This window comes from Saccopteryx leptura, chromosome 6 (assembly GCF_036850995.1).
Source record: "Saccopteryx leptura isolate mSacLep1 chromosome 6, mSacLep1_pri_phased_curated, whole genome shotgun sequence".
Taxonomy (NCBI): Eukaryota; Metazoa; Chordata; class Mammalia; order Chiroptera; family Emballonuridae; genus Saccopteryx; species Saccopteryx leptura.
In genome coordinates this window covers 64,113,367-64,140,458 of record NC_089508.1, presented here as the reverse complement: position 1 = coordinate 64,140,458, position 27,092 = coordinate 64,113,367, and the positions used below count along the sequence as shown (strand labels likewise).

Below are 27,092 nucleotides of genomic sequence, written 5' to 3'. Positions count from 1 at the left end.
ATGGAAGGAGAGCCCAGCGACAGCAGCCTCTTTTTCCGCGGTCTCCAGAACCGCTCCCAGGAGAAGGTGAAACTGCGAAAGAGAAAGTCGGCTTTGTACCTCAGCCCCCAGAACAGCCGCGGGCGCCGCGGAGGTGAGCGAGGCGGTGGGGACGCGCTGGGAAAGGCGGCGGCGGGAAGTCGTGGACTCGGAGCGAGGGCTCCACCTGCTGGGTGGGGGTGCCAGGAATCGAACTGCGCTGGTGGCGGGATGCGCGGTCCCTGCGGCTTTAGGGGAGCTGTGTTGTTTATTGTTTCGCGCCGCCCTCTCTCCAGCCCTGTGGAGTGAGTAGGCGAGGTGTGGCCGTCCAGTTTTAGAGGAGGGGCACCCAGGCCAGGAGCTACCCAAGCTAGTGGCTACGGGGGACTGATTCCTGGAATGGGACCAGGTCGGACTCCGCCCTATTTCATTCGCCTCTGCCTTCTCTTGGTCAGTATGTGATGTTGGCAGGAGAAAAATCACCCCGCAAGTTGGAGTGTGGATTTAATATGGAGATGGACTGACTCCTTCATTCATTAAATATTGACTGTACGTCGTTTATGTGACAAGGACGGTATGGGCGGTGTAAAAAGTGCTTAGTTACTCATCGGAAAGTCTGAGACCACGAGAGGGGAAACCTCTCTTAAAAATAATTTAAAAAATGTTTAAAGAAAAATGAAACCTTTTGGCTAAGTGAAAAGTGAGGATGGAAGGTTTGAGGGGTGCAGTAGTGGGATTCAACCGGTCTGCACCAGTTGGGCAGAACCAATACCTGATTTTCTGTTGAGTTCAGTGAGCCGGTTGTTAAAACGACGCTTGTAATCAGGGTTCTCTCTAAGGTGGGTGCCTGGACAGCCGCCCAATATGGAAATCACAAGTTTACATTCCTTACTCTTTTTTAATGTTCATCTGTTCAACAGCGTATTCTTAGTAATGTTCATGCCATCATAAGTGAAAAAAATTGAAAGTGAGGATACCAATCAAGAAACAATATGGAGCCTGACCAGGCGGTGGCGCAGTGAATAGAGTGTCGGACTGGGATGCAGAGGACCCAGGTTCGAGACCCTGAGGTTGCCAGCTTGAGCGTGGGCTCATCTGGTTTGAGCAAAAGCCCACCAGCTTAAACCCAAGGTCGCTGGCTCCAGCAAGGGGTTACTCGTCTACTGAAGGCCCGTGGTCAAGGCACATATGAGAAAGCAATCAATGAACAACTAAGGGGTTGCAACGTGCAATGAAAACTTTTCATCTCTCTCCGTTCCTGTCTGTCTGTCCCTGTCTACCCCTCTCTCTGACTCACTCTCAGTCTCCGTTAAAAAAAATATATATATGGAAATATCTTAAATAACAGTTTTATTGTTTTTGTCAGGCTTTTTTTTTTTTTTTCTGAAGTTGGAAACGGGGAGGCAGTCAGACTCTCGCATGCGCCTGACCGGGATCCACCCGGCATGCCCACCAGGGGGCGATGCTCTGCCCATCTTGGGGCGTCGCTCTGCCGCAATCAGAGCCATTCTAGCGCCTGAGGTAGAGGCCACAGAGCCATCCCCAGCACCTGGGCCATCTTTGCTCCAATGGAGCCTTGGCTGCGGGAGGGGAAGAGAGAAACAGAGAGGAAGGAGAGGGGGAGGGCTGGAGAAGCAAATGGGTGCGTCTCTTGTGTGCCCCAGCCGGAAATCGAACCCAGGACTCCTGCACGCCAGGCCAAGGCTCTACCACTGAGCCAACCGGCCAGGGCCTGTTTTTGTCAGGTATTATTTAATATTTTTTCATTAATATTTTAAAACTTACAACAATCTAGTTTTGTGTACCTCTTTTATTCTTATTTTAGTATTAAATGCATGAAATAATAAGCTACTTCCCAGTATATCTTTTTTATACTTAAAAAGTTCATTAGGGCAGAGAACTGGTTGTTAAATTATTTGAATCCCACTACTGGGGGGGGGGGCGGAGGGGTGGTGAGGAGGAGAGCCATCTGGGCCCCAACTCCCTTGCTTCCTTACCCTAACCCACACCTTACAGTTAAACTTTTAACCATTCAAGCTCAGTTGTTCAGGGCCAGTTCTGAGTATTGTTTCTTCTGCCTGTGTCCACAGAGAAATAGGGGTGGAGTGGGGAGGGAGAGAACAGGCTTTCTGATAGTCCAGTGAGATTTAAGTGTTTCTGGAAATGAAGGTTCAGATAGGGCATGTATGTTATATTGACTGTACCAATTATCTGAGAAGCATTTAAAAGTGTTTCATGAGAATAAGGGAGGAGACTGGCAGGAACCCGGAATGCTAGCAAAGAATCACAGTGGATCTGAGGGAGGTTGCAAACTCAGAAACTCAGGCCAACACAGGCAAGGCTAAGTCAATGCACCCTAGCTGTATTTCAGTACCCGTCAGTTGTTGCCAGATCTTAAGTTTTAAAATTCTGCAATACAGACTTTAATGTAAATTGTGGTTTTTAAAATTTTGGTAACTAAATTCAAATTTAAAAAATACTTTGTATTAAGCCTCCTGGCTGTCCATCTGTGATTAAGAGTACGGTGTCGGAGTCAGCAAACAGACCTGGTTTTGACTCCTGTTTAGTCATTTACAATATTTTTGGCTTTGGACAAAGCAATTTACTTCTGAACCTCAGTTTCCTCGTTTTAAAAATGGGCTGATATCCCATAGCATTATTTTGAGGATTAAATGACATAATTCATGAAAAGGGATAAACTCAGTGCCTGGCATATACCATATTTCTCCATGTATAAGATGCACCCTTTTTTGAAAAATTTGGGGTCTAAAAACTGGATGCGTCTTATACAGTGGTTGTGGCATTTCAAATGCCATAGATGGAACTGAGGACGAGGCAATATATGAAGACAGTGATTCGTCATGAGACACAGATGAGGACAAGCTAACGGATGGGAGTTTTGACAGTGATGAGGAGTTGTATGAATTTTATGATGAATAAAACTTGAGTTCAATAACTATGTAATACATTTTTTTCAAATTTCAGGCCCCAGAATTAAGGTGTGTCTTATACATGAGAGGTGTGTCACATACATGGGGAAATACGGTAGTAAACTCCAATAGGACTACTTAAAAATGTACAGAGATCATTTTATAAGCCACTGTTTGGCACATATACAAAGAGCTGCTTCCTTAGTAATTTGTTAGCTGGTTTCTTTCATTACATACACATATAGGATTAATCTAATCCACCTAAGGCCTTAGTTAACCCAATCTCTTTTTCAATATTTATCTCCTCTTTATACAATGTCTTAAGAAAGATTGGTTACATGAAAGGAATAGTAAATTGGCCTGGGGTGATGCTCTGGCCCTCATAGAACTCTCTGCCCAGGTCTGCTTTGAAAGCAGAGTAGAGGGGCCAAAGTTCACCACTGTGCCTTTGCAGAGCTTGAACAGGGGGCCAAGCAGAGCAGCAGATTTATCTCTGTAAGCAGAACTTACCTTACTTTTGTGCCACAATTAACTTTTGTTTTGTTTTTCAGATCTTCTTGGTGAAAACATTTATCTGGTCTTATTTACTATAGCTTTACGAATATGTAACTGCTTTTTAGTCCAGACAAGTTTTGTTCCAGATGAGTACTGGCAGTCTCTTGAAGTTGCACATCATATGGTTTTCGAATATCCTTTGTTGTTTCTTTCCCAGATTAGGAATGTGCATTCATTTTAGGAATTGTCAGTTTCTATTAGGCATTTTCAATCAATCCATATTTTCTCCAAATAATTTTAATTTATCAAAGTGTGGCATTATTTTATACTAATATTTCTTTTTTTTTTTTCTCTGAAGCTGGAAACGGGGAGAGACAGTCAGACAGACTCCCGCATGCGCCCAACCGGGATCCACCCGGCACGCCCACCAGGGGCGATGCTCTGCCCCCAGCGCCCGGGCCATCTCTTGCTCTAATGGAGCCTTGGCTGTGGGAGGAGAAGAGAGAGACAGAGAGGAAGGAGGGGGGGAGGGTGGAGAAGGAGATGGGCGCTTCTCCCATGTGCCCTGGCCGGGAATCGAACCCGGGTCCCCCGCACGCCAGGCCGACGCTCCACCGCTGAGCCAACCGGCCAGGGCCTAATATTTCTTATGTATATTTTTTTGATGTTAATGTACTTGACTGAACCTATAGCATATATTCCCATAGTGCTCAGTACTGTAGAGGACATTTATGAAGTAAAAAATACATTTGTGCCTTGAAGTTAAGAGTTTAGTTGGCCAGTTGCATTTTTTAATTTAAATATCTACTATAAAATGCTGTTTTTAAGCTGCTGTAACAAAAAATAAAGTAATTATATATATATTGAAATGAAAGTAGGTTTTGTTTCAATACTATTTACGATTAGTCCTTAATATTACTAATTATGGTTATTTGACCTGGGAATGGACAGAAAGATTGAGGGGCTACACTTACCCCTTAATCTTTGCAAGCATGTACAAGATACTGCATCTTTTGGGGAAAGATAGTGTTCAGTTGCTGGTGAGTTTAAATAAAAGTAATCGTAGTTCTTAAAAGTAGATTTATTTCATCCTTTTTAAAAGATATATTAACTAAATGGTATTATTGGTATCATGAAGTTTGTTTTGCTGTTGCTCAACTCTGACCATATCTAGGAAGTACAGGGTTCCAAAGACATTGTGATGTAACTCTTCAATGTGTGCTAAACACAAGACTGAGCATGAAAGTGTCCTGATGGGAGAAATCCTGTTAAGATTTTCAGAATGACTACATTGTATATTACTTATTTAGACTTTCGAAGTATATTTCCTTCATGAAAAATCACTTGAGGGCAGGGTGTATTATGTTTTTCTTAATTTGTGAGCAAAATTCCATGTTATATGAGTTTATAAAGAATAAATAGATATACCCAGAATCTAGTGTTGAAATTAAAATTTAGAAATAACTACCTTGAAAAAATGTAATGATATGCACATTGTGCTATGTTGTATTTAGACATCAATAATACATAGGGTTGTGATTCCTGGGTCATGAGTTTCTGGGATTATCTGCTGGGAAAGGATACAAAGGAAGAACTAGTGATGCAGAAGTTTCTCTAACCTCACTGACAAGATCTGGTAAGCCAGTGTTTCTCTACCAGTGCCAGAACACAAATTATAGGCTTTATAATCTTCATGCATCAGGGTCGTTAACTCTTTTGTGACTGGCACTGGTCCACAGACTGGCGGTTGAAAACCACTGCATTTAAGCTGTCATCAAGCTGGACTCAGAACTTTGGGCCTTCCCGATTTTCTGTTAGGGAAGTACCCCAGAATTTCAAAGGCAGCCCCAATCCTGAGGGGTTTTTTGAAGTCTGAAAGACATTGGGGTTCTGGGATTTTTTAAACACAGGAGTGTACCCTCCTCTTTGCGATGATGTTTGATTCCCCATTACTGAGGAACAAGGATTAGACTTGTGAAACTGATGCCTCTCATAGAACTAGCCTAAACAGTAAGTTTTCTCTCGTTGGCACAGGTAGAATTTAGGAGCTGTGAATTCTCTTTTCTCTTCTCAGAGCTACCCACTGGCTTATAGATCATGCAGGGTATCCATAAAGTCTGGAACCACAGGCAGATACATATAATGTCATCAAGGATGCCTTATATCCCAGGAAGTAGGCTATATTATACATAAAGGGGTCATCAAGATAGAAAAACTTCCTCTTCCTCCAAGACCTGTCCACTGCCTTCCACCTGTCACTGACCCACCTGGCCATTTTGCAGTTTAAAGGAAACCCCTGGTCTCCATCCCCACCCTGTGCCACCACTCCTCCCATAAAAGCACCTGGTCACTTTCCAAGTGGAGAAACATCAGCATGCTATCAGTCATTCATACCCTCAGATTGATTATTTTAAATAAAGGTGATATAATTTTGAACTAGAAGTGGTCAGAGAAGTACATAGACCAAAGTCACAGCATAGTAAAAGCAGAGCTAAAACTATATCCAAGGTCTACTTATTCACAGCCTAACGCTCCTTCCAGATCTCTTCTCTCTAAACAGCGTAAGGTGTGTGCACAAAATGAAGGATGCCTTAGAGCTGCACAGTACAGTACCCACTAGCCATGTGTGGTTATTAAATACTTGTGACTAGTCCAAATTGAGAAGTACTGTAAGTGTAAAGTGCATATTAGATGCCAAAGACCTAGTATAACATAAGAATGTAAAATATTTCTATACTTTTTATATTGATTAAAATGTTGAAATAATATTTTAGATATTTTGGGTTAAACAAAATAACTAAAATTCATTTTACCCAATGGCGATTTTTTTACTCTTTAATTTGGCTACAAGAAATTTTTAATTGCGTATGGCATGCACATTCTATTTCGGCTGGACGCTGGCTTAGAAAATGTGAGAAGAAAGAGGATAAGAAGGGAGATCTGCTGGGGTGCCACAATGGCTTTGAATAATCAGAACATGGTGCAAGGGCACTGGCTCCTGGAGCTTAAAGGATGAATCGGGAGCTTAAAGAACAGGAATATAGAATGGTCAGCTGCCATCTTACAGGCTTGGTCCTCAAGATTTACCCCTGAAATGTTCCTTGTCCTCTTTACCCCACACCACTACTTTGTACTTTCCCGAAACCATATGATACCATTATTTAATTCTTATTAGGTCCTTAGCATAACTTGGAAAACGATGGTATCTTAACTGTCTGGAGAAGAGCACTAATAACAGAATTTATAGCTTCACTAATTTTTGTGTTGAGCTAAAATCTACCTTCTTTTAAAATTAAGATTGCTATATGACAGCTCTTCAAAAAGTTTTATTTATACAGGATCAATATCTCTAGTTCTAAACCTCATAATCAGGTAATGTCCTCTTGTGCTAAGAATGGCTTTCAATTGGTAGTTGGATTAGCTTGTTGATTTATGATAATTCGGTATGAATCAACAGATGTTAACTTTTTTTTTCCCATCTAATGAAGATTTGGATTCCTAGACTTGCCCAAGCACTTCTGTCTGCTATAGCCGACTTGAGGCTTTACTCATTAATGAAGCAACTAGAAAATCAGCAAGTAGCAAGATGGGTGGTAAGTCCAAAATCACTTTAAAAACTATATGCCAGTTATTTCATTCCTAAGAGCATGAGACACATGAATAAAATCGATTCCCAAACCAGTTTCAGAAGATAATTCATACACCTTTCTAGAGGCACTTCCATAATTAAGAACAGTGAATGCAAGTGGCACACACAGTCTCTCCTGAGTGGGTCCTAGACAATAGAAGGCACTGATGCCCTCAAACCCTGTGAGAGGCTGAACCCTAGGAGACAACCTTTGGAAGCACCTTCACTCCAAACTCTCAGAGTCCTTGCCTCACTTTACATAAAATTCAGTAGGAACAGTTCTAACTCCTTGCTTGCCTTGCAAGTTACCTCAGCCATTTACAACCTATTTCACTATTCCTCTGGCTACCGAGACTCAGCCTGAGAAATACCTTTTCACTGAAGCACTTTGCGCACCTCTGGCTTGAGTGTTTGAAACAGTAAAGCAGAGAATGTGGTAGAAGGCTGTCTTTTGTCATTTCGCTTATTTCACAGTGGGGAGATAGATTCCTGATCTCCCATTCAGATCTTGAATGGGTTTTCCCATTTAGGTAAGTTTATTTGAGCCAGCTGTGAAATCTTACTACCCTTTTTTACTGTTTTTATTGGACAATATATTCCAAATTCCAAGTAACCACTTTACCAACACATTTCTGGAATATAATTTATAATTATTCATAAATATTAACAATGTACTAAAGATTAACAGGACATATTTCTGCAGGTAGTGTTGATTTGCATTAAAATGAGCCCTTGCTAATTGATTCCAAGATAAAGAGAGTCTATTTTGTGCTTATATACACTGCTGAAGGTTCAACGTAAAATTGCAAAGGCGTAATGCTTTTGAAATCCCTCCTCCAAAGTAGCAGCACTAGGTTATTCTAGTTTAGGAAAGCTTTTAACACCACAAAAATTGGAAACAAGTTTTAAAGGCTATATTTAAAGAGAGAGGAAGCTAGTATACCTGTCCAGCACCCTTGCATGTACTAACAAGCTTCTTTTAAGATAGTTGTTTTGTGGACTTAAATGTAATCATGCTTCTGTTTGCATATTCTTCCAAAAATTGACTTATTAATTTAGTCAATTTCCAAATTAAAATTTAATTATGTCTCCCAATAGGTTTCTTTCCTCGTGTTGTCTTAATTTTTCATCAAGAATTAGAACATTCCAAACCAAGATCAATAAAAAATTACTTGTCAGTAAATAGGACAATCTGAGGAATACTGACTGGGAATTGAGGAATATAGTTTTGAATTTCAATCTTCTGTAAACTATATGACCAAATTATCTGTGTTCTGTGTTTTATTCACAGGAAGTAAGATTTAAATAAAATACAATGCCATAAAAATGTTTCTGAATGTATAAACTTCTTAATTTTAACAAATATAAATATGATATCACAGTCCTGTATTTGACATAAATTCTTAAAAACAATGTTTGGGCATGCCTACTTTTAACATTACTTATCTTTTGATATGATCTTTGCAGTATTTAAGACTTGCTTGCTATTTTCCAGAGAAGATAACACTAGTTAAACTTTGCCATTTCCCATTCCATATATGTTTGCTTATAATTGTTCTTAAGTTCTTTTGCCAGTTATGCTCTTGGTTCACATGGTATTGCTGTACCAGAACTCTTACAAACACCATGGAAACTGTTCTCACTATAATTGCTCTTTTCTACTACCCTTTGGAAGGGTCAAAATCAATGAACAGGTGAGATGTATTACTGTTAATATACAAAAATCTAAAGCATGCTTTTGAAAAAATCTTAAATATCAACATATTGTAATTTCCAGTGGAAACTGTATTCCCTATTGTTTATGAAGGTTATGAGAACCACGAAGTTTCAGTTGATAACTTTATTTCAGTAGGAAACAGATATACTCAAAATGGGTAACTAAGGAGAGGTTAATAAAAAGACCATTTACCAAAGCGTAGACAATGTTTAGAAAAGCCAGTAAGGGGAGACCATAGTCTCCCAAGACTCATCTCAGCAGGAAGTTTATATTACCCTTTGGCCCCAGGGAGCAAGGAGAGGAAACAGTTGCTAGAATCCATGCAGAGCTGTAACTTTGAGAGGGTCCCAACAGGAGACACAGACAGCCTTTAGTCATAGGAAGGAGAGCACTGGGAGAAGAAAATACCCTGATGTGACTCCTCAATTCTCCAATTAGCCAAAGCCAATCAGAAAGCAAGATAGCCCATTGCTAGAGTCCATACAGATCAGCCTCCCTGCACGGGGAGTAGGTGAAGAGTAGAGGAGAGTAGAATTTATTACAGGAGGAAAATACATGGACCTGATTTGGGCATATACATATAAACTGGGGAAGCACATAGCAAGCCAAGGGAATAATGTGAGCAAAGGCACGAAGCTGTCGAGGCACTTCAGTGTGCTCTGGGCAGGTTAGCCAGTACTCTGCTGTGTGGCAGGATGCATGGGAGAAGAGTAAGGGGGGGGAGGCTGAAAAGGCACTTTGCCCTTCTCTAGAATTTGAACTTCAGATTGTAGAGAACTATTGGAGGCTTTTGACAAGCATGGCAGTCATATCTGATTTAGAAAGAATTCTCTTGTAGTGGCTGTATTTAGGATATACTGAAAGGGAGAGCACAAAATGTGAGTCTAATTAAGAAGCTAGTATCCATTCTTCCTATATAAAAAGGTGGTTGCAAGGATGAAATTAAGATCATTTCTGTATTAGACTCTTGACTGTAAGAACAGGCATTCAGTTATCTATATGGTGAGGACTTTATTACAAGGCAAAAAGTGAAAATAAGGAAAATAGGTATCTTAGCCCTGTGTCCAGGCCTGGAAGAAAAATACAGAATATCTCAGCCACACAAATGAATTAGGTTATGCAGAATGCCCAGCCTATGAATTACTGTTTTAGTCATCCAACGTTTTGAGGCTTAGCCAGTTTCTCTGTCCACTCCTGTTCTCATTACCAGTTGCCCAACTTTCTGTGTGCCTGACATTCACTTTGATTAGGTTTGTTAAAGGTCCCTATTTGCACATGACTTTCCTACTGACCAGTCTTAGATTGGTTGCCTGGGCTCAGATGCCCTTCCCTGATTCAGTCAGGAAAGGAAGGTCATGTGGAACAAATGACCACTGTATAAGCATTTTTTCCATGACAGGTACTATTTTATTCCTGGACTAACAATAAATGACATTTTGTAAACTCTTTAAAATGCAAGTATTATAAATGATATATATAGCACAGCACCTATTGTAAGTGCTCAGTAAGTATTGCTGATAACAGTGATGTTGACATTAAGTAAATGGACATTTCTGGGCAATACAAAAAAAAACGACTACAATGACTTTGAAAAGATTCTAGACTAATGACAGGACTTGATGTAAAATGATGGCAGTGGGAATGGGAAACAAAATGGATGTATGGATAAGAAGTTGCTATTTGATTCCAAATTTTAAGACTTAGAAACTGAGTGATACTATTAACTTATAGTACATACTAGACATTGAAGAGGTTTGAGGGAAAATTGTGAGGCTTTTTTAGCCGCTTTGATTCTGAATGCCACTAAGAGATCTATGTAGAAATATTCAGAAAAGAGTAAGAAGTCCAAATCTGAAAATTGGAGTGAGGTTAGGACTAGAAATATACATTTGGTTATCCTCTAAGGAGTTTCACTAACATAGAAGTTAGAATTAGGCTGTCTGCAAGTCAGACCAAGCCACATTTATGTTCTATTTCATTTGACGAAGTTGCAAAATTGGATGATCTTACCTAATATCTGAGTTTCTGGTTTCTCTTGAAAAAAAGTAGAAGGTCTAACAACATTTTGGGTTAGGATTCCTTCATAACAATATCAGAATCCCAACACCAGGGGTCAGGAACCTATGGCTCACAAGCCAGATGTGGCTCTTTTGATGGCTGCATCTGGCTCGCAGACAAATCTTTAATAAAAAAAATAACGTTAAAAATATAAAACATTCTCATGCATTACAATCCATTCATTTCCTACCACTCATGTTCATGGTTGGGGTGGCTGGAGCCAATCACAGCTGTCCTCCGGGACAACACCAAATTTTTATTGGATAGTGCGTAATGTACATGGGTCGTTGTATGGCTCTCACGGAATTACATTTTAAAATATGTGGCGTTCATGGCTCTCTCAGCCAAAAAGGTTCCCGACCCCTGCCCTACACAGTCTCTACATCATTCATTTTTATTATTTAGCTATGTAAGCATTTGTATTTTAAATCTCTGCTGTTACATCCTCACCAACATTAGAAATTCTTTACAATTATTTATTAGTTAATAGGTACATAATAGTATAATAAAGTTGTTTTCCTTTTGCTAGCTTTCAGTTTTTAGTAGGGCTAGGTATATTTCTAGCCTGGAGTCCATGATTAAATTATCACATAATCTTTTCCAGCCATTTATTGAAAGAAGTCTTAATAGTAAAAATCCACATTTCTATCCATGATCATACAGGTTTTATAGCAGGCTTTTAATCAGTTGTACATACACATCTTTCAGCTGGATAAAATTAGCAGCTGACTTTCAAAACAAAATCATAAGGACTAGAGAGCCCATCCTAGCCTAAATAATCCTAATATTTCTTTAAATGCACTTTTCTTTCTTAGAGAATGTTTTTGCCCTGACCTGTGGTGGCGCAGTGGATAAAGCGTCGACCTGGAAATGCTGAGGTCGCCGGTTCGAAACCCTGGGCTTGCCTGGTCAAGACACATATGGGAGTTGATACTTCCAGCTCCTCCCCACCTTCTCTCTCTGTCTCTCCTCTCTCTCTCCCTCTGTCTCTCTCTCTCTCCCTTTCTTTCTCCTCTCTAAAATGAATTAAAAAAAAAAAAAGAATGGTTTTGTGTGACCTTTGTATTCTTACGAGAGACTTAATCATTTTTCTATCAGGAAAGCAACTGGCAGAGTCGTAGTGTTAAACTCAACTTTCAGCAAACAAGACCAATAGACACATTTGCCAATTTCAAAATACTAAAATTGGGATATTAGAGCTGGAAAAGACGTTAGGTATTATCTCTTTTTATGGATGAGAAAAATTAACAGCCAGAAAATAAAAGAAACTTCCCAAGTTCACACAGCTATTTATACCAAAAGGAAAATGTTCTTTATTTTTTTAAATCAGTGTAAATAGTAGATAACTTCTAAACTTATTTCCTAGTTGTCTCAACAATACATTTTCCTTGTTTTTAGTGTCAAGTATTCATCCCTAGTGGCACTTGCCTTCATTATTCGTCCCACAGCTGTCATTCCATGGATACCCTTGCTCTTCAGACATTTCTGGCAAGAACAGAGAAAGCCTGATCTTATTCTACATCAGTTTTTACCTGTTGGGTGAGTATTTCTACAAGCTGTATGTTAATTTTAATAACCTCTAAATTATATATTATAAACAAGATTTTATACCTTTTTGTCAATTATTATATCTTCTAATAGCAATTATCATTGTGAGACCAAGGAAACTGTATTTCTAAATTTGCATTTTAATATTTATGATTCTGATTAACTATAAGTATTTTAATTTGCTTAAATGAGAGGATTTTTGCAGTGTTTCTTAGAACTTTCCTATGCTTTATTTTCGAAATATTTCTCAGTTATATTTTAGAGATACTTGATTCTTTTACATTTGTACAAAGCTTTGTAACTTATAATGGGTGTTCACATTACCTCCTGATTTTCAAAATTCTTGGATCTAGTCAATGTACATGTTTTCATTTTGTGGAAGGTCTTCTAACTATATTTTGAGCTCCTAGGATCAGACTTAACGCAAGTACATAGTAGAGTATCCAAAACAGTTATTAATACATATGGGATGAATGTATTCTGTCTCTTAGAATAGTGATATTTTTAAGTCTTCATATAGGAACAAATAAGATAATGCATGTAAAAATTACACTTTGTAATTGTGTGTAACAAATGTGATTCGCAGATCTTATTAGTTTTATACTCAAATCCTAGATGCACAGAGTTGGCCTCAGATTTGAACCATCTAACAGCCTTTTATATAGGGAGCACGTTTTTAAAATAACCAGTTGCATATCCGGACAAGAATAGTGTCTAAATATAGAAAAAATCTTTAATTATGCTTAAGAAAATTTCTAATATATGCAGACCTATTTCTGTTTATTTTTTACATACCCTTGAGAATTTGGGACATCACTGAACTGTGAGATAATGCTATAAATGTTCATAGTTTTAAGTTGCAAAGTTTTGGGGTGATGTTACGCAGCAATAGGTAATGCAGTGTTATTTTTTAAGTTTGCTTCAATGAAGCTTATGTAATGAACGATCTTTGAAAATGTGTAAATCCATATTTAGTATATGAAACTAAAGAATTTTTAAAGTGGCTTTTAAGTAGCTTTGACGAAAGGCACTTGGAAAACCATATGCTGACATTGGATTTTCAGTAAGTTCAGAAAGTTAATCATCCATATTATTTTTCAGATTTGTCACTTTGAGTTGGTCTCTGATAATTGATCGTATGTTTTTTGGTCAAGTAAGTAAACTACTAAGTTATTTTCAGTCTAACCATTTATTACACTAAAAGCTCAACCTGATTTTTTAATTCATGAATATTTGGGACCATGGTCTCAGTGATTGTTTTAAATGATACGGCATACATTTTAAAAACTGCTAGCATATGCCTTTGGTTCAATTTGGTGTGCTTTCTATGTAACAGAATTGTGTATTTCTAATTGAAATTCAAGAGTCCATTTTTTAAGTATTTTTATCAGGTTTATAGCAATAAAAACTAAATTTTTTAAAAAATGATTTAGTCGGCCTCAGAATTCAAATTAACCTAAATACTCTATTCTTCAAACATTTGCTTTAACATTTTAATCTTCTGACTCTTGTTTTTAAGTTTACTGTTGTTAAGTCACTTAATGGGTTCTGGAATCAGATTGCCACAGTTTGAAGCCTTGTGCCCTCATTATTAGTTGTGTGACCTTGGACAAGTTATGTACCTTTCTTGACAGTTAATCGGAAGATAATTGTACCTGTCTCATCAGGTTGGAGGATTAAATGAGATTGTGCATGGACAATGCTTACAATGGTGCCTGGCACAAGTGAGCACTTAATGTTAGCTGCTGCTGTTGCTATTACCTGCTTTGTACCATAATTCAAATTATAATGTTTCCAAAGCTTTATCTTACTAGTTAATGTGTGATATAAAGCACTAGAATGAAATTTTTAATGTGGGTATTCCACATACATACTCTCAAAATTTACTTTTGTGTTCTCTTTAGCTCTAACTGCATGTAAAACTTACATTGTCAGAATTTGAATGTTTATTCATAATTACTTGAATCTCAAAAATCTAGTGTTTTACAAATTAACGAACACATTAATACTAGAACATAAAAATGATTTCATAGGTCATTAATCAGATTAGTTAGTGTAAACTATGGTTTGGTTTTAGACTCTATTACTGATTTAATGTCAAGATTCTGCCAAATTCCCTGTCAAAGATTTATACTAGGCACTAACACATTTCTGTTTCTCTTTCCTTCAACTATGTCAGTGGACTCTGGTTCAATATAATTTCTTGAAATTTAACGTGCTACAGAATTTGGGAACATTTTATGGTTCTCATCCATGGCACTGGTACTTCAGTCAAGGATTTCCAGTTGTGTTGGGTACTCACCTACCCTTCTTTATTCATGGCTGCTTTCTAGCCCCAAAGAGGTACCGGATACTTTTGGTTACTGTGCTGTGGACACTTTTAGTTTACAGGTATGAGTTTATTTATTGATAATGAAATTAAGATTAAATTCTTCAAAAAGTAAACTGTTACCTTTTGGAGATACATTAACTATTATTAGTTCATTGGGATTATTTAGCAGACAAAAAAGGTAGTAATTACACTGAAGCTCAGAATACTTTGGATATGTACAGTTTACTTAACAAGTATTGCATTGTTTTTAAGAAGTTAAATTTTACTAGCTCTTAAAAAACAGAAACTATCAAAAGTTTAAGTATTGAAGGATCAGAGAAATAATATTTTAAAATGAAAATGTATACATCTTTATTCCAAATTTGAGTAATATGACTTATGTGGATTGGTATTAGAAATCCCTTTTACATAATGTAATCTATTTTAGACATTGACATCAAATGTTAGGATCACTTTAACACATCATCACCTTGTAACTAAATAAAATGACACTGATTCCTGAAGCATACAATTCAGTCTCAGTACGTAGAAGACAGGTCACCTTAATTATAGTTCATTTTAAAGACATGAATTTCTCAAAGTATAATGTAATATGAGAAAATATTTTTTTCTATTATAGCATGTTGAGCCACAAAGAATTCAGGTTCATCTATCCAGTTTTACCATTTTGTATGGTGTTCTGTGGTAAGTATTTTTGTTCAGTATAGAAAAAATTATTTATATATAAGTAGGTAAAAGACAGTAAGCTCTCATGAAAGCTCATTAAACTCTAAAGTATATATTTTCAACTGGGCTAAAAGAAAATTGCTTAATTATAGAATTATATTACTTCAGTATTCTCTTTTTGCAGCCTAACTATCTGTTTTCCTGTGTCCTGTAAAGTGAGATAAAATCATAAGGATTCAATATCCAAAGCACCTTCTGGTGGCAGTACTTCCAGCTATTAGAAATCTCTCAGTAAAAAGTGATAGAATAATGCATAAAAGAAAATATATTTAGAGTTGAAACTAGTTTTTGTTTTGTTTTGTTTGTATTTTTCCGAAGTTAGAAGCGGCGAGGTAGACAGACTCCCACAAGCGCCCGACCGGGAGCCACTGGGCATGCCCACCAGGGGGCGATGCTCTGCCCATCTGGGGCGTTCCTCCATTGTGTTTGGAGCCATAGTGCCTGAGGTGGAGGCCATAGAGCCATCCTTAGCGCCCGGGCCAACTTTGCTCCAATGGAGCCTTGGCTACAGGTGGCGAAGAGGCAGAGAGGAAGGAAAGGGGGAAGGTGGAGAAGCAGATGGGCACTTTTCCTGTGTGCCTTGGCTGGGAATCGAGCCAGGCTCTATGACTGTGAAACTAGTTTTTAATGCTTTCAATATTTTAAGATTTTATTTATCCATTTTAGAGAGGAGGGAAAGAGGGAGAGGGAGGGAAAGGGGGAAGGGGCAGGAAGCATCAACTCCTATATGTGCCTTGACTGGGTAAGCCCAGGGTTTCAAACTGGCAACCTCAGCATTCTAGGTCAACACTTGATCCACTGTGCCCCCGCAGGTTTAATTGCACTCTAATGCATATGCACTTTTTAAAGTGATTTATGCTGGTTTTTATTTTTGGCCCTTTCTCCATTTTTTTCCAGTAGGTCCTTGCAATAATTTTTTTACATGTGACTTCTAAAGTTTTGGTCATTCTGCTCTGGAAAATACGAATTTTTAAATTGGTTGTTTTGGAAAACTTATGAATTGAAACTTTATTAACTTCACGTTTAATTCAGAATGGTTGGTTTTCTTCAAATATTAATCACTAAAAAAATCACTGGACTAGGGAAGGAAGAAATGAGTCATCAACTGGGATGAGAAACAGGGCAAAGCTAGGGAGTTAATGGAACTCCAAAGAACTACTACATTCTACTATATTTATACATCTGAAGTACTAAAACCAAAGTTAATTTGTCAGTACTTTATCATCTTTATATAGAATACAGGCACATATAAAAATATAGGTATCTGACAACTATTTGGAAAATCTCAAGAATAATGAGCCATTTACCAGAGCAAATTTGTTCATGAATCACTATTCGTATTTTCTTTTCTCTTTTACAAGTTACTTATAATTAAACCAAGTTTGGTTTTCTGTTCAGGTGAGCATTGCCAGATTATTGGAAGACAAATGTGTGTTGTTTGGTTTGGTTAATTTAGGAAGTTGTTTTGATTTCATTTTTATAGTGGGGTTTTTCCAGCATTTCACTTGTGTATATTTACAAAATGTTTTATTTAGGGAAAGACTGAGTTTTCTGAGCCTCATTCCCAACCCAAAGATTACATCTTTAAGTGTTAGTATACCAATCTCTTGTTCCCAGTCCCAAAGACTTAGATAAAATGCCGGTGAAGGCTGGAGATCATCTTGCAATGAACAAGAATTGGCCTTTCTTCCATCCTAAAACCCGACCTCATAGGAAGTATCTTCTCCTCGGCACATGTACCCTAGAAGATTCTGACTCTTAGGAGGTGCTTACTTCCATTAAGAGTCAGAATCTTTCATGTCAACAGGGTCCAACAATAGCACCAATTAACTAGTGAGCTCACCTAGACAGATGTCTTTGTTAGGGAACAATGTCAGACCCTGTCCCTCTGGAGTCCTTGATGTTCTAAATAGCTCAGTGTGTCTTTTCTAACTATCTGAAATCTTGAATTTTATTGAACTTCAGATCTCAGTTCTATTTTTGTATGACCTATTTTAATCTGACTTGATATAAACATGGCCTCTATTGGCAATTACTGTGCAACAAGCCACTCCAAAATTTAGTGGCTTAAAGTGCCATTTATTTTTAATTACAAGTCTGTACAATGGGGCAGTTCTTCTTGTCTCCATTGAGTTCACTTATACAGATGTAATCAGTTGCAGATAAGGTACACACAACTCTACTGACCTAGGCTGGGCTCTCAGGTTTGGGGTTCAGCTGTCAGCTAAGGTACCTCAGCTGCTGTGTGCTCTCATTCTCAAGCCGGCTAGCTGGAGCTTGTTCACTTGGTGTAGGCAGGGTTCCAAGAGAAAGAAACGTACAAGGCCCTCTGAGGCCCAAGATGGAACTGGAACACTTGCTTCCACCATGGTCCCCAAACCAGGACAGATTCCAGAGAAGAGAAATAAACTTAAGGTCGTGTAGGGTCTGGACACAAGAAGAGGAATAATTGTGGCCATTTTTTCAATCTGCAATAACTTCTCTAGTTTTGCTTCCCTCAGTCCTATCTAAAAATAGGACTTAACTCTAGGAAACATACCTTCTGTGATTGACTTTGATCCTTAGTGAACTGTATAGCGTTGTGGCTCAGTTTCCTTATCTGTAAAATAAAGGTGCCATTGGTCTAATAACACCGAAATTCTTAGGTTGGACCTGTCACTTGTGCTGGTATGTTTCCAGCACCTGCTTTCCACTCTGGGTTGGGTGTGTTTAATGTTTTTACCAGAGTAGCCAGTGCAGATTTGCTCTGATGATGCCACTGGTTTTCCATATGCTAAACTTTTTGTCAAAATAACATAGATACATTGTTTCAAAAGCCCTGACATAAGGTTTAAGAAAAAATGCTTCCATTGCTAGTTCTCCCATTTTCCCTCCCAGGGGCAATCATGCTTTTTTAGGTGGTTTATATTTATCTACAAATAAAATGGCTAAAGATACCCTTAAAGATCTTTGGTTTTGGCATTATCTATTGACTTCTCATATGGATGAAAATATAGCTTCTTCCCTTGGCAAAGCAGACACAAAATTTCTGATATTTTCCTCTATCTGTGCCTAGTATGGTTCTTAGTATGTAGTTGAAAGACTCTCTTCCCCAGGCCCATTCTCCTGTATATCCCTTACAAGCATTAAACCATCCTTTGTTTTTCTCATGTAAACACTGAAATCAACTTCACTTACAGCTTCCCCAAGTATTTAAAAATGAAAACATTAACTCAGAAATGTCTCTTTGGTAGGACTTGGTAGAGACTTTTTCCTTAATACCGAGTTTTCTGAGAATTCTTGCCACCCTTGTGGTTCATCAGCAATGTGCAACCCCGAACTTATCCATCCTCTTCATTACAATGAACCTACCTGGATAAGGCTGAATACAGACTAACGCACTCAACATCCAAAACTTAAAATGTGACTGTATATCAAGATAAATTATGTGGTGATTAAAAGCTAAGGCTGAGTAAAGGAACCAACTCATGAGGCACCTTCTTATATACTTTTTAGATTTTCATCCTAGAAGGCAGTCAACTGGGACATAAAGGATTTAGAACACTTTTTTAAGAGTAGTCTGATGAGCCTGACCAGGCGGTGGCGCAGTGGATAGAGCATCAGACTGGGATGCAGAGGACCCAGGTTCAAGACCCCGAGGTCACCAGCTTGAGCGCGGACTCATCTGGTTTGAGCAAAGTTCACCAGCTTAGACCCAAGGTTGCTGGCTTGAGCAAGGGGTTACTCGGTCTGCTGCAGCCCCACGGTAAAGACACATGAGAAAGCAATCAATGAACAACTAAGGTGTCGCAACAAAAAACTGATGATTGATGCTTCTCATCTCTCTCTGTCCCTGTCTGTCCCTATCTATCCCCTCTGACTCTCACTCTCTGTTTAAAAAAAAAAAAAAAAAATATATATATATATATATATATATATATATATATTAGTCTGATGAGAGTGAATTGATAAGAACCCAGTGTATTTTACTATAAAAATACATGGGGGACAAATAAATAAACCATTGGTATCACCCTCTAATCTAGATATCTAGCCCTATTCCCCAGAGATAATCATCACTTTATCGAGTCTCAGAAATTTTCTATACACCCACTTTGAAGTATCTTTTCTTTTTTTTTTTTTTTTTTTTGTATTTTTCCGAAGCTGGAAACGGGGACAGTCAGATAGACTCCTGCATGCGCCTGACCGGAATCCACCCGGCACGCCCACCAGGGGGTGACGCTCTGCCCACCAGGGGGCGATGCTCTGCCCCTCCGGGGCGTCGCTCTGTTGCGACCAGAGCCACTCCAGCGCCTGGAGCAGAGGCCAAGGAGCCATCCCCAGCACCGGGGCCATCTTTTCTCCAATGGAGCCTCGCTGCGGGAGGGGAAGAGAGAGACAGAAAGGAAGGAGAGAGGGAGGGGTGGAGAAGCAGATGGGCTCTTCTCCTGTGTGCCCTGGCCGGGAATCGAACCCGGGACTTCTGCACGCCAGGCCGACGTTCTACCACTGAGCCAACCGGCCAGGGCCTGAAGTATCTTTTAGTAGGCCTAGAGACAAGAGAAAATTAAATATTCTGGGATGTTATTTAACAGTTAGCCACTGGGTGAAATGAAGGGGCCTGTATTCTGACAGGTATTCACCAGGGTTCATACTTTGTGCTTGTTCTCATGGAAATTACATGAGACTAAAAGATTTCTCTAAGTGGTTTTATAGGATAGAAAGAAATGTGTGTTCTCAGAAACTTCAGTAATTTGGAGGGCGGTGGTGGTTGGAGGGTGTCTTGTATTTCAAGTTAGGTGATGCTTACTTACATTACATAGTGGTGACTATAACTTTGTGAAGCTAGCTCATTTTAAGGTGGATCCTTCTAGTGACAACCACATTCCCTTATTTGTATGTACAGCTAAGTGACTTACTGGATGGTGGATATTAGGATCTTTGTAATGACCTCTTAAATATATATTTAAGAAACCACAGTTTCCCTACAAGAAAAACAAGGATTCTGGGCTTCTCTGTGACTCAGTCTAGCATTCAAGCTGTTCTCTTTCCAGCACTCCTTTTAGCAACTCCACTTTCTGAAATCCCCTGGGGAAACTTTTCAATGTTAGATGGTTTGAAAATCTTGGTCCTCAAATTCAAGACTAATCAATTGTTCCTTCTCTTCCCAACATTTTCTTTATATTAATTTCTCCAAATATGGAGACCCATTTCTCACTGAAAGGATCCATCATTCTAAAGACAGCTAGCTAGCTTCAGAAAGTGAAAATTAAAGTAATATAAGCATTACCTAACTTAAAAGACCCCATTCAATTCTGGTGGGCAAGTACATTATTTTGTTGCATTCGATACAGATTGCCAATTTACATTCACCACCATGTATTCCATTTTGTAAGGGTCACATACTACTGTATCCCTAATACCATAATTTCTGGCAACACTTTAAAGGAACATTTAGTAAATGTACAAGTTGTTAATAGTGAGTCATGGTATACTTATTTGAATATTCCTGAGAGCTAGTTGTCTTCTTGTACCTTTTTGTAATTTTGCCCAGTAGGTAGATTTAGTTTTTGCCCGTCAACCCGAGAAAGCACTTTACTTTCAAATTGTATTTGCTGGTCTGTTACTATCTGTGGTTGGAATTATTACAGATGGCAGAATCTTTGGAATCCTATTTCAGTTCTAATAAGCTAATTCTAGTTTCCATCCTGTTTGTTTGGTTCCTCATTTTACCATTTCAAACAACTTACAAATTTAGGTTTAACCTTTAGTATAGGTTTGGCCTTGATCTGGCTATGTTTTTTAATCACACCACTTTTCTGGAATGTTCTTTGGTTAATCAGAGCTATTTCGATCAGTATTAGGTGAAGTGGATGTGTGATATTCCAGCTACAGAATGGAATGGACTGTGAGTAGTTACCTAAAATATTCAGAGGAACAAAATGGAGCATTTAAGAATTCTTGTCCACATTGATTTCAGCAATTCTTCCTAGACCAACTTTGTATTAATGTAGTTCAATGGGAACAGTTCTAAATTCATTTTATTCACATTCAATTATTTTTAGTGATTGAGCCAAGCTAAAAGAGCTGATAGCAGTCAAGTAGGTAACAGTCATGGAAATCAGTGTTGTCCCCAGTGGGAATACCAAAATTTCAGGCATAGACTGGATCATGGATACTTAAATTCAAAAAGAACTATGATCTAGTTCTGTGAAGATAGTGCATACAGAATATGAAATCTAATGTCAAGGAAGTTTACTAATATGCTTATTCTTTTTTAATGGAAAGGCCAGTTCTTTGATGGTATTTTCAACAGATAATGTGTCAGTGGTTAGAGAGGACATTTACCATTGTTTGTTCTACTAGGATTTTTGGTTTTATTTTTTTTCCCCCTACATTTAAAAAGGGAAATTATTCAGCATCTCCTAATTGCCCAACACTATAGTAGAAAAACAAAAACTTTAGCTCCTCTTCTTCCAGAAAAAGAGATCATGCCACCACTCATATAAGGAACATTGAACATCTCCCAGGAGCCCAGAGATATATTTTTCTAAGAGGACATTCTGCTATACTTCCTCCAGAATTACTGAGACTTGTATGTACACAATCCACTGCTAGTGCTTAGAATATTAGAGAGAGATAAATGGAGTAAGTCCTATTTATTTAGCAAATACTACGTACCAGGAGAGGCACTGGACATACCGTTTTTACTTATACTTGAAAAAGGTATTGTTACCCATTTGCAGATGGGGAAACGAATGCTCAGCAAAGTAAAGCAATTTGTATCAGAGCAAGAATTCAAATCTGGGACTCCCTGGCCATAATCTTTACATGATACTTCAATTCCTTTTTCCATAAAAAGGTCAAGCCCTGGCCAGATAGCTTGGTTGGTTAGAGCATCGTCTCAAATTGCAGAGGTGGCCAGTTTGATCCCCGGTCAGAGCACATACAGGACCAGATAGATGTTCCTGTCTCTCTCTTGCTCTCTGCTCTCCCCTCTCTAAAATCAGTAAAATAACAATTTAAACCTCAAAAGTAAATTTTAAAAAGTGTTATTAAAAAAAAAAAAAAAGCCTGACCTGTGGTGGCGTAGTGGATAGAGCGCCAACCTGGAATGCTGAGGTCACTAGGTTCGAAACCCTGGGCTTGCCTGGGCAAGGCACATACGGGAGTTGATGCTTCCCTCCCCCCACCTTCTCTCTTCTATTTAAAATGAATAAACTCTTTAAAAAATTAAGAAAGAATAAATAAAATAAAAAGGTCAAGACCTAGGTGACAATGAATAATCATAGTGAATGGTCAGAAAAATTATAAAGATGACCTACTGATTATATCTTGTTTGTCTTTGACATTATAGCTGTGCAAGTAATACTTCCATGAAAGATTGTAACTATCCAGTGAACATTTGCTTAGCTGTAAGAAAAGAAGATTGCCAGTGTTATGATTAAACATGTCATGTCTATCTTTATACAGGGTATTCACTAAACCACTTGAAAACGTGGAAGAAACCAGCTCTCAGTTTCCTGTTTTTATCAAATATGCTCTTTGCCCTCTATACTGGTTTAGTACATCAACGAGGTACTCTTGATGTCATGACTCACATTCAAGAACTCTGTTACAACAATCCCAATAAATCTGCAACTTCAGTATTTGTAATGATGCCTTGCCATTCTACTCCTTTTTATAGGTAATAAAAGTTGTTCCACTATATGCTATTATTAAAAAAATGAAACTACCTGTACTTCAAAATTTCTTTCAGATTCCTGGATGTATTGTAAATTAATTGATCACTGATCAAATGACTATAAAAAATTTTAAACTCCAAGCCCTGGCCAGTTGACTCAGTGGTAGAGCATCAGACCAGTGTGTGGAAGTCCCGGCCAGGGCACACAGGAGAAGCACCCATCTGCTTCTCCCCCCCTCCCCCTCTCCTTCCTCTCTGTCTCTCTCTTCCCCTCCCGCAGCCAAGGCTCCATTCGAGCAAAGTTGGCCCAGGTGCTGGGGATGGCTCTATGGCCTCTGCCTCAGGCGCTAGAATGGCTCTGGTTGCAGCAGAGCAACACCCCAGATGGGCAGAGCATAGCCCCCTGGTGGGCATGCCGGGTGGATCCCGGTTGAGCGCATGGGAGTCTGTTTGCCTCCCCATTTCCAACTTCAGAAAAATACAAAAAAAAAAAATCATTTGAACAATGTCAATAAAAATCATATACCACTTTTAACTTTAATATCCTTTTTAGAATATTTAAACAATGTAGATTCAAGTAATCAGATTTAAATGTAGCATAAATTTCAGGTTATTTGATGTTATTCTTGGAAAAGAAATTATCACTGACCTTACTATAATATCTATACATACATCTTATATGTATTCAATTAATTTTTTAAGTGAGAGGAGGGGAGGCAGAGACAGATTCCCACATGTGCCCCGACCAGGATCCACCCAGCAAGCCCACTAGGGGCGATGCTCTGCCCATCTGGGGCCCTTCCATTGCTCTGCAATGGAGCAATTACTTTAGCACCAGAGGTGGATGCCACTGAGCCACCCTCAGCGCCTGAGGCCAACTATCAAACAAATCGAGCCATCACTCAGGAGGGGAGAGAAAGAGTGGAAAGAAAAAGAGAGAGGGGGAGGGGTGGAAAAGCAGATGGTGCTGCTTCTGCATGCTCTGACCAGGAATCCAATCTGGGACATTCACATGCTGGGCTGATGCTCTACCACTGAGCCAACCAGCCAGTGGTAGAGATTAATTTTGAATTAATTTCAAAACACTGGTTTCTAGTCTAGACTTACTGTTGGACTATTGCCCTGATCTTAAACCAGTCTTTTAAAAATCTTTGGATATCAGCTGTCCCACTGAAAAATTAGGGAATTCAATTAGATGATGTCCTAATACGTGAATTAAGTGTTTCTGGAAATGTAACAATAAAACTATCTTAACTATGCAGGGCGTTTAAAGACTTCCATTCAGCTCTATGCTTGCTATTCGGTAAGGTATATTAGTTACCAACTGCCTAATAACAGTAAAAGGGCAAACAGCTTTTCTGTAGAAAATTCTATACCTATTTAACTTAATCTGGCTTTAAACAATCTGAAGTTAATTTTCCGTGCACACTCAGTGGACTTAGTTATCAAACCTATCTTTTTTAAGGTACTTTAACAAATTTTTGAATACTTATGTCAGTTATTAATGCCAGTCATTAATACACAATTTGGAAAATTAGCAAAAGCCACAAGTTAGATGTAAAATCCCAAGTGCCCCTTCACCTTCAGCTTCCCCTACTATGTAAAAAGGACTAGAGCTGAAAAAGGCACACTGACCTCCCTCCATGCTCACATTGGTGCTACCACCAGAGTACGGGATTCTAGAGGTACCAGTTCTTTCCGTACATGGTGGCAATGCTCGATGTCTCAAGCTTTGTATAATCATCAAGTTCTCATCTTAGGGTTTTTTCAAAGCACACAGTGCAGCAAAGACTGTGATGTCTACTTTGGATAAGGCTGCTGTTTCCGCTTTCCTCCTTAATCTCCAAAATTATAAAAGTTCTAAATTATTAAGTCTTGTGTAAATTTACTTTGTATGCATTTCATAGATAAAATAAACCTCTATCATGTATTTATTTTTATTCATTTTTCCTGAGGCAAAGTTATAAACATGGCTTTTTGCATGTTCCAAGCAACGAGTGTTAGCTTGTTATAATTCATCAATCCGTCCTTTCTATTTATACTCTACTCTTTCTATGCCACAATAAAACCATTATTTATGCGCATGTTAATCAGTGAACATACTGCTCTGTATTACTCTCACTTAAATAAAGTTTAGGCTGTTCCGCAGGTTCAAGGTATGAAAATCAGATTCTCCATCTTTGAGAAAACTGCATTAAAAGCTTGCTTCTTCACCTAAACTGGAACCCAGCTTAGATTCAGATTTCATATTTTGTTATGTAAATATGATATACCTTACAAGTAACCTGAAAACTTTCTTTTTTTAAACTTCTTTTAACTCTCATGGTAACTTTCTTTTCATAGCCATGTCCACTACCCAGTTCCAATGAGATTTCTCCAGTGTCCTCCAGACCTGACTGGAAAAAGTCAGTATCTTGATGAAGCAGATATATTTTATCAAAATCCCTTAAGCTGGTTGTATGAAGAGTTTCACAACAATTCAACATTGCCTACTTACTTGATCATATTCAGCATTTTGGAAGAGGTAAGAAAACATGAAAAAGGAAAGCAGTTCTTTTATTTTACCTTAGGTTTAGTAAATGCTCAGAGAAACAGACAACCTAATTTTTTATTATCCTTTTTAACCCCTATATTTTGTAACTGGTCTTTTCCCTAGGCAAAAGCAGCCCAGTTCTATGTGTATCAAGTTATATATATATTACTTACCATGAGTTAATTTAAGAAACTGCATTGTTTTATTAAGAAAAAGTTGTAGAGGCACAAATCAGAATAAGTCATTTTAAAATTCTTGAAACAGTACTCAGCAAAATGTAGCCTTTATTAACTTAAACATTTATTTCTAGGAAATAAGCACTTTCTTAATTTCAAGAAATTATGAGAGAACTGCTGTTTTCTTCCACACTCACTTGCCAGAAGGTCGAACTGGAAGTCACATATATGTCTATGAACGGAAGTTAAAAGGGAAACTACAGAAGATGAAGTTCTGACCTATATTTAGCTCTTTCCCAGAGAAATAGACACACTAGGTAGAAATACTCAGATGCTGCTTAAATATGCTAGTAAACACTGGGTAAGATTCATGGAACTAGCAAAAAAACCTATGAACTGCTTTACCAAATATAGTATTACTACTGAGGAAATGTGTGAAAAATACCACAAATTATAAAATTGTATATTAATACAGTGCCAGATTTTAAATAAAGACCTTTAGTTTTCCTCATGATGTAGTTTTATTGTTTCTTCCACAATATTCAAATGTGCAAGAAATTTCACAAGAGAACAAGTCAGCAAGCTCATAAAAAGGCAGCAAATTCTTCACAAGTCAACGGGCTCTTGAACCCACAAAAAGACAAGAAGCAAGAGTAAGAATATAAAATGTTAAAGAAAAAATTCCATCACAATGTACCTTTTTCAAGCTCTAATGCAAACTTAACACAAATACCAGTGTTAATTATACTTTGTCATGTATGTTTGAGCTTGCTTTAAGCTCATACACTGAAAGGAAGACTCATTTCATGCACAAAATCTGTTGCATGCCCGCCTTCCTTAACAGAACTATAGTTGAACATTTCCAGTGCCAGAAAAGACTCAGCAAACTAAACAACAGAAAAATGCAGATTAGTAAGCTTTTGCTTGGTGCTTCTAAGTAATAATATAAAGTCATCAAACTGATACTTAGCAATGATAAAAAGACATTTGTCATCTTGATGTCATCTTAGTTTCAACACCAAACATTGTTGAAAGCATCCACATCTGTTAGTTTTCTAATTTAACTTAATCTTGATGGTCAATATTTAGGGTCAAAAGGTAATTGCCCCAATTCTATTTCGACATTTGCCATGTGTCTTCCATTAGTGCGATCGTATTTATGCCATTTACCTTCCCTCTTATAAGGTTGTGGCTGAAGGTGCTTCTGTTCTTGTTTTCGATGCCTGGAGTTTTCAATATTTACCGTACGTTGCTTTTTATCTGGTCGA

The 27,092-nt window shown here is 38.2% G+C and overlaps 3 protein-coding genes across 5 annotated transcripts in view; 1 reads left to right on the top strand and 2 right to left on the bottom strand.

The window, feature by feature from the left end:
* Positions 1-26,195, top strand: PIGB (phosphatidylinositol glycan anchor biosynthesis class B). Its single transcript, XM_066343065.1, has 12 exons — positions 1-133; positions 3,500-3,635; positions 4,366-4,483; positions 6,932-7,036; positions 8,635-8,765; positions 12,245-12,385; positions 13,496-13,547; positions 14,574-14,785; positions 15,346-15,410; positions 22,905-23,118; positions 25,459-25,639; positions 25,959-26,195. Exons 1-12 carry the CDS (start codon positions 1-3, stop codon positions 26,100-26,102), a joined length of 1,632 nt encoding a protein of 543 aa, XP_066199162.1. The 3' UTR covers positions 26,103-26,195.
* The window catches only part of PIGBOS1 (PIGB opposite strand 1), a 31,119-nt gene extending 4,028 nt beyond the window's left edge, over positions 1-27,091 (bottom strand). The window contains exon 1 of one of the 2 annotated variants that reach the window (XM_066343071.1): positions 26,995-27,091. The gene's annotated coding sequence lies outside the window, so the exon portion shown is untranslated. Of the gene's footprint in view, positions 1-99; positions 537-26,994 lie in introns of those variants that run through there. The other variant, XM_066343072.1, reaches the window with a different exon arrangement.
* CCPG1 (cell cycle progression 1) overlaps positions 26,125-27,092 on the bottom strand; it is a 63,440-nt gene continuing 62,472 nt past the window's right edge. The window contains exon 10 of one of the 2 annotated variants that reach the window (XM_066343062.1): positions 26,125-27,092. In XM_066343062.1, the coding sequence (XP_066199159.1) occupies positions 26,903-27,092 (190 nt within the window). In that variant the 3' untranslated portion in view covers positions 26,125-26,902. The other variant, XM_066343064.1, reaches the window with a different exon arrangement.